The sequence below is a fragment of the Drosophila santomea genome, chromosome 2L (assembly GCF_016746245.2).
Source record: "Drosophila santomea strain STO CAGO 1482 chromosome 2L, Prin_Dsan_1.1, whole genome shotgun sequence".
NCBI lineage: Eukaryota > Metazoa > Arthropoda > Insecta > Diptera > Drosophilidae > Drosophila > Drosophila santomea.
In genome coordinates this window covers 16,100,096-16,116,085 of record NC_053016.2, presented here as the reverse complement: position 1 = coordinate 16,116,085, position 15,990 = coordinate 16,100,096, and the positions used below count along the sequence as shown (strand labels likewise).

Genomic DNA, 15,990 nt, shown 5'->3' with positions numbered 1-15,990 from the left:
ATAGCCGCCGTGGAGCAGGATCATCGCGGGGTCTTTAAGTGCATAGCCGAAAATAAGGCAGGGTCTAGTTTCACGACATCGGAGCTCAAAGTCAACGGTACATGGACCCAGGCACCTCACTCCAAGCTCCTTTATTATTATTTTTTATTTTAATTTTATTTACTTTTATTTTCTTTCAACCCTTTGAAATCTTTAGTACCCCCCCATGTCCTGCCCTTCAGTTTTGGCAGCGAAGTCTTTAACATGGGCGATGTTTTGAGCATCACTTGTGTTGTCCTCAAGGGGGATCTGCCCTTAAAAATCCACTGGACTTTGAATGGTGAGTCTGTGGCCACAGGTGTGGATGGCTTCACAGTAATGCAGTTGAATCAACGTACCAGCTACCTAAGTGCGGATGCCCTGGGGGCCAAGCACCGCGGCTCCTACAGCTGCGTGGCTGAGAATCAGGCGGGTCAAGCGACTTACTCCGCTAACCTGCAAGTGAATGGTTAGTGACACTCCCTGTTGGATTTCTCTCTATATCCGCCTGTAAAGTTGCTTCCTAACTAACTAACACCATCCTGGTTTATTTGGTGGCTGAGAGTTTTTTCTATGTCTCGATTGCCTTAAATGGATTTCCCCTTCGTAGTTGCACCACAGATCAGCCCCTTTTTCTTCGGTGATGAGCCCCTCAATCGCGGGGAAGTGGCTAGTGTAACCTGTGTGGTTCCCAAAGGGGACTTGCCACTAGATATCTATTGGACATTGAACTCCGCACTCATTGTGAATGGTGAAATGGGATTCACGTTGGTGCGGCTGAATAAGCGGACCAGTTCGCTGAATGTTGACTCCTTGGAAGCTGTCCACCGGGGTAGCTACAAGTGCATAGCTAACAATTCAGCAGGATATGCTGAATACGTTTCCACACTAGATGTGAACGGTTCGTTTGACTTTATCACTATTAATTTATTTGATTTTATCTTTTATTTACTTTACCTTTTTTCTACCTCATCTCCTTTAAACTTTTAAAGTTTCCCCCCAAATCCAAGCATTTGACTTTGGTTCTGAGCCAGCGAATACTGGTGAAATAGCGGGTGGCTTTTGCATGGTGCCCAAGGGCGATCTGCCCATGGAGATCCGTTGGACCTTGAATTCCGCACCCATCATCACCGGAGAACATGGGTTTTCCTTGTCGCGCCTCAATCCGCGTACCAGCTCCTTGAGCATCGATTCACTTGAGGCCAGACATCGAGGACTATACCGGTGTATTGCCTCCAACAAAGCGGGAACCGCTGAATACAGCGCTGAATTGCACGTGAATGGTCATTACTCAAATCATACACATAAATCAACGTTTTCTATGTTTTCTATTTGAAGTTTGAATTCTTTATTTAAGTTTTAATTTAACACTTATTTCCCGTCCATTCAAGTGCCGCCCCAGGTTTTGCCCTTTAGTTTCGGTGAATCCGCCGCCGATGTCGGCGATATTGCCAGTGCCAACTGTGTGGTGCCCAAGGGAGATCTGCCCCTGGAGATTCGCTGGTCCCTCAACTCTGCTCCAATCGTTAACGGCGAAAACGGGTTCACCTTGATGCGTCTGAATAAGCGCACTAGTCTGTTGAACATCGATTCCCTAAATGCTTTCCATCGCGGTGTCTACAAGTGCATAGCCACAAATCCGGCTGGGACCAGTGAATATGTGGCTGAATTACAAGTTAATGGTTTGTCCCCCACCACAAGAATTATTGAATAAGGAGAAATAAGAGCACGCTTTCTATATATATTGTTTTCACTTAGTATTGCTTGCGGTGTTTGGTGTTGGAGCAGAAAGAAATATCCTGAGAAGCTGTTTTGTCCTTATGATAGATGAAATATTTGCATGTAGTGCCCCCCCAGGTTATGCCCTTCGTTTTTGGTGAGGAGCCCTCGAATTACGGCGACAGTACCGCGGTGCAATGCATGGTCTTCAAGGGCGACACACCTCTGCAGCTGCACTGGACTCTAAATGGACAGCCGATAACGAACGAGCACGTCGGCATACGCATCATCAAAATGTCCCCCAAACTGAGTTCCCTGAGCATTGACGCCATCAATGGTCAACATCGCGGACTTTTCAAGTGCATAGCTACCAATGCGGCAGGGAGTTCTGAGCAAAGTGCTGAACTGGTGGTCAATGGTTAATATCTGAACAAGGAAATGGCTCTAAAGTTATGTCTTTATTTCTTTTCCCACCCTCCCCACTATTACTCCTATCCCGCCAACTACGATGCAGTGCCTCCTCAAATTCGAGCCTTTGACTTCGGCGACGAGGCTTCCAACTCGGGCGAAACCATGGGCATTCAGTGCACGGTGGTCAAGGGCGATCTGCCCATCAATATTACGTGGGTTCACAACAATCACACCCTGAACAGTGGTGACCTAGACGTGGTGATCGGTCGCATGTCCAGCAAGTCGAGCACCCTGAACATCGACTACATAGCCGCCGAGCATCGTGGGTTGTACACCTGTCTGGCTCGCAATCAGGCGGGCGAGAGCAGTTACAGTGCGGAGCTGAAAGTCAACGGTTACTGCCCCTAGATACATTTTATTTTGGTTTACTTTGCGATTTCGATTTTTTCGATTTTTTCGATTTTAAAATACATACCCATCCATCCCAGTCCTGCCCAGCATCCATCCGTTTAGCTTCGATGCGGAGGCCAACGAGGGCGACAGCGTTCAGTTGACCTGCCACGTGGCCAAGGGCGATTTGCCACTGCGGATCCGCTGGACCCACAATGGTCTGCCCCTGTTCACCCACCTGGGCGTGATGGCCAGCAAGATCGGGGAGCGGATTAGCCTGCTCACTGTGGAATCTGTCAAGGCCGCCAATTCTGGAAACTATAGCTGCGTAGCGAGCAACAATGCGGGGAACGTGAGCTCAAGCGCTGAATTGCTCGTCAATGGTTATTAACTAACTTTCGTAGTCTTACATTAATGTTCTGTTGATTGAGATCAGTTTTAAACCCATCACCGTCCCAATCCAATCACTTCCCAGTTCTGCCCCAAATTGTGCCCTTCGCCTACGAGGATCTGATCAATATGGGCGACTCGATAGATTTGTTTTGCCAAATCCAAAAGGGAGACCGTCCCATCAAGGTGCACTGGAGCTTTGAGCGGAACGCTGCAGATTACGGCTTTGATCAGGCGCAGCCCCAGATGCGAACGAATCGCATCAGCGACAAGACGAGCATGATCTCCATTCCCAGTGCCAGTCCCGCCCACACCGGCCGATATACCTGTATAGCCAGTAATAGGGCTGGAACTACAACATATAGCGTTGATCTGACAGTGAACGGTACTCAAATTAATAGTGTCATGGCTTAGTTTTAATGGTTGCGGTTACTAAAGGCCCTGAAACGTTGCTACTAATCAAACCCAATTTCTCTAACTATCCATCTAACTGAGCGTGCGTGGTTAACTGTGAACTTTTTTTGCATATTCGCCTTACTTATTTGAACCCCAAAGTGGCACCCAAGATAGCGTCCTTTGATTTTGGGGAAGAACCTCTGAACTACGGAGAACCTGCGTCAGTGCAGTGCACCATTTTGGGTGGAGACCTCCCAATGAACGTCACCTGGCTACTGAATAACGCCACCATTGACACTTTTCATGACATCTCCTTCTCGCGGATCGGGAAGCGGATCAATGTGCTCTCCATTGAGTCCGTGTCCGCCCATCACGCCGGATTCTACTCGTGTCACGCGCAGAATAAGGCCGGAATCACGGCGCACTCGGCACGACTGGTCGTGAATGGTTAGCTACCCAAAGAGTTCGCCGTTTAGACCTAAGAAACTTACACATCATATATGAGTTATTTTTACTTACGTTGATTTAAATACCCATTAAACCCTATCTCAGCACTGCCAAAGATAAGTCCTTTTAGCTTTGGAGAGGAGTCCATGAGCTACGGCGAGTTTGTGAATGTACAATGCACCATTTCGGGTGGTGATCTGCCCGTGAACATCACCTGGACCCTGAACAATAAGCCCTTCGAGGACTACCTTGAAATCCTGACCACGAAGCGCGGCAAACGCATCAATGAGTTGACAATCGAAGCGGTATCGGCCAAACATGCTGGGAACTATGCCTGCATTGCCGAAAACAAAGCTGGGGTCGTCAACCACACGGCCGAGTTGAAAGTCAATGGTTAATAGTCTAGAAATATATCAATTGACCTTTCCCTTTTTTTATTCGTTTCTTCCTCCTTTATCCCCAAACAAAATCCTATGAAAAGTGCCTTCAAAAATTGCCCCATTCGATTTCGGAGATGAGCCCTCAAACTTTGGTGAATCGGCTAGTGTTCAGTGTCTGGTCACCTCGGGTGACTTCCCGGTTAGCTTCGCGTGGCTCTTCAACGGACGTGAGATCAATGAGAACGTTTACGACGTATCCATGGTTAAGTTAGGAAAGAAAATCAGCGCGTTATCCATTGATATCGTCCGGGATCACCACGCTGGCAATTATACTTGTGTGGCAGTCAACCGGGCCACCTCCGTTAACTTTACCGCCGAACTGGTGGTGAATGGTACTTTCAACAGTTTAACAATCCTTTTGTACTTTTATGTACTTCATCATTTTTTGATTTAGTTATTCCTTAACACTCCCCACTCTTCTACATTCCCCGAAGTGCCCCCGAAAATTGCACACTTCGATTTCGGCGATCATGCTGTGAACTTTGAGGAGTCCGTCTCCGTGAATTGCCTGATCTACCTGGGAGATCTGCCCATGGATATCACTTGGTTGTTCAACGGGGCCCACATAAGCGCGTATACTGGAGTGTCCATAGTCAAGGGTGGCAAAAAGGCCAGCATCCTGACCATCGATTCGGTGCACGCAGGACACGCAGGAAACTACACCTGCAAGGCTCGTAACGATGCAGATTCTGCAGAATACACGGCAGAGTTGATTGTGAATGGTATTAAGGGGGTTTTAGATCAGATAGTGCTACATGTTATTGCTTCGATTATAATTTTAATCCCTCCAATCCCACCCTCTTCACAAGCTCCACCCAAGATCACTCCCTTCAGCTTTGGTGAGGAGCCCGCTAATGTGGAGGACTCCGTTTCGGTGACCTGCCTCATCTCCACTGGAGACCTACCAATCGATATTGAGTGGTTCTTCAACGAATACGGCATTAGTTCCTATTCGGGAATCTCGGTTATGAAGGGAGGAAAGCGGAATAGTGTATTGAGCATCGACAGTGTTCAAGCTCGTCATGCGGGAAATTATAGTTGTCGGGCGAAGAATCATGCCGCTGCTGTTAATTACACTACCGATCTTATTGTAAACGGTATTAGATCATTTCAATTTAATATTTAGATAAATAATTCTATTCATTTTTCGCTTTAAATTGACTTTACTTTTATGTACTACCCTAGTTCCCCCAAAGATAACTCCCTTTCACTTTGGAGATGAGCCAACAAACTTTGAGGATTCTGTATCAGTCACTTGTCTCATATCCAGCGGAGACTTACCCATCGATATTGAATGGTTTTTTAACGAGTACGGCATAAGCCACTATTCGGGAATTTCTGTTGTAAAGGGAGGCAAACGTAATAGTGTTTTGAGTATCGACAGTGTTCAAGCTCGTCATGCGGGAAATTATAGTTGTCGCGCGAAGAATCATGCCGCTGCCGTTAATTATACCACCAGCCTGATTGTGAACGGTATATTTACTAAGGGTTGTCTCAACTAAACAATTAAGTTTTCTATTATTTAGTAAGATTTTCGTTCAACCTTACGCCTTTAACCCCAAAGTTCCCCCGAAAATCACACCCTTCGACTTCGGAGACGAGCCCACCAATGTTGAGGATTCTGTGTCGGTCACTTGCTTAATATCCAGCGGAGATTTGCCCATCGATATTGAATGGTTTTTCAATGAATACGGCATAAGTTCCTACTCTGGTGTCACTGTTGTCAAGGGAGGAAAGCGAAGTAGTGTCTTGGGAATAGATAATGTCCAAGCGCGTCACGCAGGAAGATATAGTTGTCGAGCGAAGAATCATGCAGCTGCAGTCAACTACACCTCCGATCTTGTAGTAAACGGTACCTTTACACCTTTAAAGGAAAACTTAAAATTAGGTTTATAATTTGTAAGTTCCTTAAATTATTATTGCACTCCAATCCCTTCAGTTCCCCCCAAAATCACACCTTTCACCTTTGGCGAGGATCCCACCAATGTGGAGGACTCAGTCTCTGTGACTTGTTTGATATCCAGTGGAGACTTACCCATCGATATCGAGTGGTTATTCAATGACTTCGGAATCAGCTCGTATTCAGGAATGACTGTTCTCAGAGGTGGAAAAAGAACCAGCATGCTGACCATAGACAATGTCCATGCTCGTCATGCGGGAAAGTATAGTTGTCGCGCCAAGAACCACGCAGCCGCCGTCAACTACACCACTGAGTTGATTGTGAATGGTACACTTAGTTGCATTATACATATTTAGTTGGGCTTATGAATTAGCTTATTGTTTTGTGCAATCTTGCATATTTATAATCATTTTTGTTAACCCATAGTTCCTCCAAAAATCACTACCTTCTCCTTTGGCGATAAACCCACTAATGTTGAGGATTCGGTTTCGGTGACCTGCTTGATCTCCAGCGGGGACCTACCCATCGACATAGAGTGGCTATTTAATGACTACGGGATTAGCTCCTTCTCCGGGATGACCGTTTACAGAGGAGGAAAGAGGACGAGCATGCTGACCATAGACAATGTCCATGCTCGTCACGCGGGGAATTATAGTTGTCGAGCGAGGAACCACGCAGCAGCCGTTAATTTCACAACCGAACTGATTGTGAATGGTACAATTGTATTACTGAATTTAATTGAATAGAGTTTATTTTTCTTAAAGTTTCATTTCTGTTCTCCTCCCATATTGCGCTCAACTCACACAAAAGCCCCACCGAAACTAGCTCCCTTTGACTTTGGTGACTCCCCTGCCAGCTTCGAGGACTCCGTTTCGGTTAGCTGTCTTGTGTCCTCTGGTGATTTGCCCATTGACATCGAGTGGCTGTTTAACGGGGAGTCCATCAACTACGCCTCCGGAATCGCTGTTTTGCGAGGTGGCAAAAGGACTAGTGTACTCACGATAGATTCCGTTCATGCTGGACATGCGGGCAACTATAGCTGCAAGGCCAAAAACAAGGCGGCCAGCATTGAATTCTCGGCGGCCCTAATTGTCAATGGTCATTAGCTTATACTTATAAAAATCCGTAGTGTACTTTCATTTAAACCTATCGTTTATTTCCTCCAATGAAAACCGAATAAAGTTCCACCCAAAATTACGCCCTTCGACTTCGGTGACGCTCCGACGAATGTGGAGGACTCTGTTTCGGTTATGTGTCTCATTTCCAATGGGGACTTACCCATCGACATCGAGTGGTTCTTTAACGACTACGGAATTAGTTCGTACTCCGGCATAAATGTAGTTAAAGGTGGCAAGAGAAACAGTATGCTAAGTATTGATAGTGTCCAAGCTCGTCATGCCGGAAAGTATAGTTGTCGTGCTAAGAACCACGCTGCTGCTGTGAATTATACCACCGAATTAATAGTTAATGGTACACCTAAAATTATCTTAAATTCGTTCTTAGTGCTAGGTATATTTTTATGTTCATTTAATTTTCATTAAAAACCACCTTTACTCCAAAGTTCCTCCAAAAATCACGCCCTTTGACTTCGGAGACGAGCCCACAAATGTGGAGGATTCCGTTTCTGTGACTTGTCTAATCTCCTCCGGCGACTTGCCCATTGATATCGAGTGGTTCTTCAACGACTACGGAATTAGCTCCTACTCCGGCATAAACGTAGTCAAGGGTGGCAAGAGGAACAGCATGCTGAGCATCGATAGTGTGCAGGCGAGGCATGCGGGAAAGTATAGTTGTCGGGCAAAGAACCACGCGGCAGCCGTCAACTACACCTCTGAACTCGTAGTTAATGGTACTCATGAAGGGACTTTCCCACCCACCAACCAGTAATATTGATTATTGTTTTTATTTCGTAGTTTTGTTTTAAGACCCCAAGCTTATTGTTGCTTTCCCTATCTATGTGTCACTAGTTGCCCCCAAAATTGCACACTTTGACTTTGGCGAAGTGGCGGCGAATTTTGAGGATTCGGTTTCCGTTAACTGCCTGGTCAGTTCCGGTGATCTGCCGCTCGACATCGAGTGGATGTTTAACGACTACCCCATCAACCACTACTCGGGCATATCCACCTCCAAGATGGGCAAGCGCCTCAGTGTGCTGATGATCGATGCCGTGAGTGCCCGCCACGTGGGCAACTACACCTGCAAGGCAAGGAATCTGTGGGCATCGGCTGTCTACACCGCCCAGCTGACAGTTAATGGTACTTCCCTGCGAAGTCAGAGCTTCTGTACAGCACTTCAGTGTCATTCTGGTTTAGTTAGTTTCCATTTTGTATACCCACTTCTGTTTTTCCTACACACAGTACGCATATACAGATTGCATGCTTGCTTTGGCTTTTGTGTCTTGGCTTTTGTAGCTTAGTTCTAAGGTTTTCAACTGGGGATCTGCAAAGATGTCTGAACATAATCTATAGATGTACTATACCCTTTGATTGCTCACCTCTTTCCAAGTACCTCCCCATATCAGTCCCTTTGAGTTCGGGGATGAGCCAGCCAATTTCGGGGATTCGGTAACCGTTCAGTGCACCATTTCGAAGGGCGATCAACCCGTGGACATAACCTGGTTGTTCAATGACTATGCCATCAACGAGTATCACGGGGTCACCACGTCCAAAATCGGCAAGAAGGTCAATGTGCTGACCATTGATTCGGTGAATGGCAACAATGCGGGAAACTATACGTGCCGGGCAAGGAACAAAGCCCAAATGGTGGAGTACACTGCAGCGCTCATTGTCAACGGTGGGATAGAGATGCAAATCTATGGATTGCATATGCATATACTGTAGATAGAGAACACCTTAGTTGTCTTCATTTTGGTCCTTCGTTTCGATTGTTCGTTTAGTTGACTGCTTTTGTTTTGTGTATCCCGCAAGTTTTGCCTCAAATCACGCCCTTTGCCACCGGCTCGCAGCCCACCCATCTGGGTCAGTATATAACGTATCAGTGCACGTTGACGGAGGGCGACTTGCCCCTCAATATCCGTTGGACGTTTAACAACCAGCCGCTCTTCAATGACGATGACCAGGACATCATCATAGCGAAGATGGGTCGTCGCAGTAGTGTTCTGACCATCGAAAGCGTCGCTGATCGTCATGCGGGCAACTACAGCTGCCACGGGGAAAACGCCGCCGGCCGTGCCACCTACAGCACTCAGCTGCGTGTCATAGGTCCACATTCCATAGTCTTAAAATTAAGAGAAGCTTACGTTGATGCGGTTGTGTTTTAATTTTATGCACCTTTTGTTTTACCATCACACCACATCACATCACCGAAACGTAAATGCACATCCAGTTCTGCCGCGCATCATACCCTTTGCCTTCGAGGAGGGCCCCGCCCAGGTGGGTCAGTACCTGACACTCCACTGCTCCGTTCCTGGCGGAGATCTGCCCATGAGCATCAACTGGACGCTGGATGGTCAGTCCATCTCGGAGGACCTGGGAATCACCACGGCCCGCGTGGGTCGTCGTGGAAGTGTGCTCACCATCGAGGCCGTGGAGGCCTCCCATGCGGGCAATTTCACCTGCCACGCCCGCAATTTGGCGGGTCATCAGCAGTTCACCACGCCGTTGAACGTCTACGGTTAGAAATTCTCCGGGATTGGGTCTGTCGAGTAGTTTCTTTGTGGCCGAGTACTAACCCAGCGTCGCTGCATGACCGTCTGTCTCTGCTGCTCTCCTGACTTACTTCTCTTAGACCTCTTTGGTCTAACCTCTGACCTCTGACCTCTGACCTCTTAGACCTCACTTCTCTTAGGAATGGCCTGACGCACATCCACACTGAAAGCTTGCATGTATGACACCCAGACTGCACTGAATTGTTCTGACCAGAATAGGTTAAGTTTCATAGACACAACAACTAGAAACTAGAATTATTCGCTCTAAAGCCAGAATCAATAAGGTTTTTAAAAGAAAGGAAGTTTTAACGTTTTGAAAACCGCGTCTATTATAATGGGAATGAGAGCGTCAAACGAATTATATTTTATGTTTAACCTTTATTTCTACATTTTTTGGTGGAATCACTTAACGCAGTGCCCCCCAAACTGGCTCCCCTGCCCGTGAACTCGCCCCTATACGTGGGCGACTACTACCAGTTGACCTGCGCGGTGGTGCACGGCGACGCACCCTTCAACATTACCTGGTACTACAACAACGAGCCCGCCGGAGACTTGGCCGGGGTCACCATCCTGATGCACGGCCGGCGCAGCAGCTCGCTGAACATCGAGAGCGTGGGTGGTGACCACACGGGCAACTACACCTGCAAGGGCGCCAACCGGGCGGGCGAGACCACGGCAGAGACCCACCTGAGCGTCAAGGGTTTGTTCGAATTACTTCTATGGAATCGCTAGCTTGGGGGTGGCGTCTTAGTCTAGAATAGACTCCTAGAATAGGAGCTAGGCATCTGCAAATCCCCACTCTCCGTCTGTGCCTTCTTGTCTGGTGTTGGTACTGCATAAGCACGAACCTGTATTATCTGTATTATACAACTGGAGTTGGGGACTTCTCATAGTACACCCATCAGAAATTCCTTTGCTGTACAGTGTGTTGATCCCTTGCACGGCTTTTACTTTTTATCACCCGGTCCCAGAGCTGCCCCAGGTCGATCAGTTCCACTTCAATGCCAACGGGGTGAATGGCGGCCAGGCGGTCCGGGTCATGTGCATGGTCTCCTCCGGCGACCTGCCCATCGACATCTACTGGCTGAAGGATGGCCAGCCCCTGCTGCGTTCCATCTACCACAAGATCGACGAATACACCCTGATCCTATCGCTGCGCCAGACCACCATTGGTGACTCCGGCAACTACACTTGCGTGGCCAGCAACGCGGCGGGAGCGGCAAGTCGCTGGTCCATCCTGAAAGTGAAGGGTACTCCGTTGTGTATATAGCCTTTAGTTGTGTCTTTTCTGTTTGTACAAAGTTATTCTCCTTAGAGTCCACCCCAAAAAGAAATCAAAATATAAGTCAATATATACAGTGTGGTAGTTCTGAAGTTAGTTACACAGAGAACAAAGGTTGCTAAACAGAGGACTAGGTTTTTTTAAACATTCACCACATACCACACTTAAGGACTATCATCTTAGTGTGGTGGCTAGATGGGCGGCAGGTGCACGATGACGGCAACGATGACGTCACGCAGGCCACAGTTGGCGAACACACCAGCCTGCTGCTGATCAACAGGGCGGGGGAGGGGCATGCGGGGAACTACAGTTGCCGGGCGCTCAACCAGGTGGGCGTGGCAGAACGCCGTACCAAGCTAACTGTGAATGGTAAATGGGCGGTAATCAGATATTCCGAATATTCAGAATTCCACCTTACTTTCGACTTCTCTTGCTGCAGCTAATCCAGTTTTTCTCGATTTCTCTGAATTATTAAATATTCCGCATCCGTAGGCCAAAGACCAAGTTGAACCAAGTCGATCGAGGTCTATATAGTCTATATATAGTTTGTGTACATATGTGAAGTTAAATCGCCGCAATCAACTCTATCAGTAAACCCAGCAACGTCGGGCAAAGTTAGCCTAGATCTAACCTAGGTCCCACTGTGTACTAGCTTACTCGAATCTTAACCCTAAAAGTCAAAACAGCTCAGATCTGACCCTGCACGCATACATGCACAGCCACACCCACACACACAGCACTACACTTAGCACTCTTCCGGAGAATAACTCAGAGTTACGACCCACGGCCTTCAATTTCGAATGTCTCATAGAGGGTTATGGTTTCTATGTAAAATACAAGTTCACAGGGCTCATGCTCCAACACCGAATAAACCAATAACAGCTAAATCTATTATCCTAATCGCTTCTAATTGTCTACTTAACTAAAAATAAACATAATCGTAACTATGGAACCCAGTCCTCCACCAAACGAGACTGACTCTTTGCGCTTCCACAAACGTAAACGTATCTGTCCAGCTGAAAAATAACCCACATCCTAATCCCATCCTGCATTAAGTATTCTTCGTTTGTTAATCATTATTTACCTAGACCATAAGACACAAAGCGAAGTCCTTCGGCAAGGAAACACAAAATGACAAAGAAAACCCTTTACAAGGACTTCGTTTTGCACTGATTGCATAAATGTTTACTTTTAGTTTGGTATATCATATGTTTCATTAATGCCCCACTTTCATTTGTCCTATTATCATCTTGGTTATTTGTGCTAATGTTTCCGTTGTAGTTTGGCCTTTTAAGTTAACCTCGTGTGTAAGCGATCGTGTGGAAATATTTTATTGTGTATCATAAGACGATGTTCAATCAACACTTAAACTTTTGCATTGAATAGAAAAGCATTATTATATTTCCACACTTTTTCAAGAAAACTGAAATGATATTGATTTATATTTTCTAAAACTTTTACCACGCAGTTGTTGAATTTCAAAACATCATTTCACTTTGCTTGAAACTATGTCCGTCTTTCCGATTCCGCCGATACTCCTGACCATATTGCATGCAACGACTTATGCTAGGAACCACCACAGCCCAACTAACGTGTTTTCTTTTCCCAATCGCGTCATCAAACCCGGTCAACAGTACCTCCCAGATGGATCCTCGAGCCCACCGATAAGGCCTTCGCCCAGGGTTCCGATGCCAAAGTGGAGTGCAAGGCTGATGGCTTCCCCAAGCCCCAGGTCACATGGAAGAAAGCAGTTGGTACGTACAAATCAGTAGTATAACTTGAAAGCATCAGGAAAACGAGTTCCTTTCCAGGCGACACACCCGGAGAGTACAAGGATCTGAAGAAGAGCGACAACATCCGCGTGGAAGAGGGCACTCTGCATGTGGACAACATCCAGAAGACCAACGAGGGCTACTACCTGTGCGAGGCTATCAATGGCATAGGCTCCGGCCTCTCGGCAGTGATCATGATCAGCGTTCAGGCCCCACCAGAGTTCACGGAGAAACTGCGCAACCAGACCGCTCGACGAGGAGAACCCGCCGTACTGCAGTGCGAGGCGAAGGGCGAGAAGCCCATTGGCATCTTGTGGAACATGAACAACATGAGACTGGACCCCAAGAACGATAACCGCTACACCATTCGCGAGGAGATCCTTTCCACCGGAGTGATGTCCAGTCTATCGATCAAGCGCACCGAGAGATCCGATTCCGCCCTGTTCACCTGTGTCGCCACTAATGCCTTTGGTTCGGACGACGCAAGCATAAATATGATTGTCCAGGAGGTTCCAGAGATGCCCTATGCCTTGAAGGTGCTCGACAAGTCCGGACGTTCCGTGCAGCTGAGCTGGGCCCAACCCTACGATGGCAACTCCCCTCTGGACCGGTACATCATTGAGTTCAAGCGTTCCCGTGCCTCCTGGAGCGAAATCGATCGCGTCATTGTGCCCGGACACACCACAGAAGCCCAAGTGCAAAAGCTTAGCCCCGCCACCACCTACAACATTCGCATCGTGGCCGAGAACGCCATCGGCACATCCCAATCCTCCGAAGCGGTGACCATCATCACAGCCGAAGAAGCGCCCTCCGGCAAGCCCCAGAATATCAAGGTGGAACCCGTGAACCAGACCACCATGCGCGTAACCTGGAAGCCACCACCACGCACCGAGTGGAACGGAGAGATCCTGGGCTACTACGTCGGCTACAAGCTGTCCAACACAAACTCGTCGTATGTTTTCGAGACGATCAACTTCATCACCGAGGAGGGCAAGGAGCACAACCTGGAACTGCAGAACCTGCGCGTGTACACCCAGTACTCCGTGGTGATCCAGGCTTTCAACAAGATCGGAGCGGGCCCACTGAGCGAGGAGGAGAAGCAGTTCACAGCCGAGGGAACTCCCAGCCAGCCACCCAGTGACACCGCCTGCACAACCTTGACCTCGCAGACCATCCGCGTCGGATGGGTGAGCCCACCTCTGGAATCCGCCAACGGAGTGATCAAGACCTACAAGGTTGTCTATGCCCCCAGTGACGAGTGGTATGGTAAGTAGATTCAAGTCAAATATGGGAACTACCACAACTGAATTGACAGAGAATGTTAATATGTTTACTTTTTCACCCATCAGAAGATAATACTTGTATGATAATTTGACTGTTTTTTCCAAACCAATTTAGATGAGACCAAGCGGCATTATAAGAAGACTGCATCCTCCGACACCGTTCTCCATGGCTTAAAGAAGTACACCAACTACACAATGCAGGTCCTGGCCACAACAGCCGGAGGCGACGGCGTCCGAAGCGTTCCCATTCACTGCCAAACCGAACCCGATGGTGATTCATAACCTTATCCATATATACCATAAAAAAGACAATTTCTAACATCTTTGCTTTAACAGTTCCCGAAGCACCCACTGACGTGAAGGCTCTTGTCATGGGTAACGCCGCTATCCTGGTATCCTGGCGCCCACCAGCACAGCCCAACGGCATTATCACCCAGTACACCGTATACTCCAAGGCCGAAGGCGCTGAAACAGAGACAAAGACCCAGAAGGTTCCCCACTACCAGATGAGTTTCGAGGCCACCGAACTGGAGAAGAACAAGCCCTACGAGTTCTGGGTGACAGCCAGCACCACCATTGGAGAAGGACAGCAGTCCAAGAGCATTGTGGCCATGCCCAGCGACCAGGTGCCCGCCAAGATCGCCTCGTTCGACGACACCTTTACTGCCACCTTCAAGGAGGACGCCAAGATGCCGTGCCTGGCCGTTGGAGCACCCCAACCCGAGATCACCTGGAAGATCAAGGGCGTCGAATTCAGTGCCAATGATCGCATGCGCCTCCTCCCCGACGGATCCCTGCTGATCAAGTCGGTGAATCGCCAGGATGCCGGAGATTACTCCTGCCACGCTGAGAACTCGATTGCAAAGGACTCCATCACGCACAAGCTCATCGTTCTGGCACCACCACAATCGCCCCACGTCACCCTCTCGGCAACCACCACTGATGCCCTGACTGTCAAGCTGAAGCCCCATGAGGGAGATACTGCTCCTCTCCATGGATACACCCTGCACTACAAGCCAGGTGGGTGGATCTGTTTGAATATAAAGTGGAATTCATATTAGTTCGATGCTTATACTTAAATTTGAATCCCCACTCTTAGAATTCGGAGAATGGGAAACATCAGAAGTGTCGGTGGACTCACAGAAGCACAATATCGAGGGACTCCTGTGCGGCTCCCGCTACCAGGTCTATGCCACAGGATTTAATAAGTGAGTGTTTAAAAGTGTTTAAATACCCATTATGAGATTAAACTAATTAAAAATCCTTTAAAGCATTGGAGCCGGCGAAGCGTCTGACATTTTGAACACACGAACCAAGGGACAGAAGCCCAAGCTGCCCGAGAAACCTCGCTTCATTGAGGTGTCATCGAACTCCGTGTCCCTGCACTTCAAGGCCTGGAAAGATGGAGGATGCCCCATGTCGCACTTTGTGGTGGAGAGCAAGAAGCGGTAGATAGCACACATAATAACACACTAATAGAACGCGATCTAAGATTGTATACCTCTGCCCTCTGCAGTGATCAAATTGAGTGGAACCAAATTTCGAACAACGTTAAGCCCGACAACAACTACGTAGTCTTGGACCTGGAACCCGCCACCTGGTACAATCTCCGCATCACTGCCCACAACTCGGCTGGCTTCACTGTGGCCGAGTACGACTTTGCCACCTTGACCGTTACCGGAGGTATTTATGATCTGTTCTCCGATTTCCAATTGATTCCCACATTGCTATTGTACATTGAGTACTCTACGTTGACAGCTTCGGGGTCTGATGCTCAAAATACCGCTCCGAGGTCTTTCAAAAAGTCCATTTACTGGGACTGGATGCCTGAAGAGTGGGTTTTCGTATCGAGACCCCGAAAACACTGTCCATATA

The 15,990-nt window shown here is 47.9% G+C and overlaps 1 protein-coding gene across 17 annotated transcripts in view; it reads left to right on the top strand.

The window, feature by feature from the left end:
- LOC120457109 (Down syndrome cell adhesion molecule-like protein Dscam2) overlaps positions 1–15,990 on the top strand; it is a 61,049-nt gene that overhangs the window by 36,065 nt on the left and 8,994 nt on the right. For 11 of the 17 annotated variants that reach the window (XM_039644338.1, XM_039644332.1, XM_039644322.1 and 8 more), the window contains 8 exons: positions 3,014–3,313; positions 12,695–12,814; positions 12,872–14,098; positions 14,231–14,386; positions 14,452–15,135; positions 15,215–15,323; positions 15,387–15,563; positions 15,632–15,798. In XM_039644338.1, the coding sequence (XP_039500272.1) occupies positions 3,014–3,313; positions 12,695–12,814; positions 12,872–14,098; positions 14,231–14,386; positions 14,452–15,135; positions 15,215–15,323; positions 15,387–15,563; positions 15,632–15,798 (2,940 nt within the window). Of the gene's footprint in view, positions 1–1,409; positions 1,701–3,013; positions 3,314–6,284; positions 6,439–9,456; positions 9,745–10,193; positions 10,479–12,694; positions 12,815–12,871; positions 14,099–14,230; positions 14,387–14,451; positions 15,136–15,214; positions 15,324–15,386; positions 15,564–15,631; positions 15,799–15,990 lie in introns of those variants that run through there. The other 6 variants (XM_044006235.1, XM_039644346.1, XM_039644384.1 and 3 more) reach the window with 5 other exon arrangements.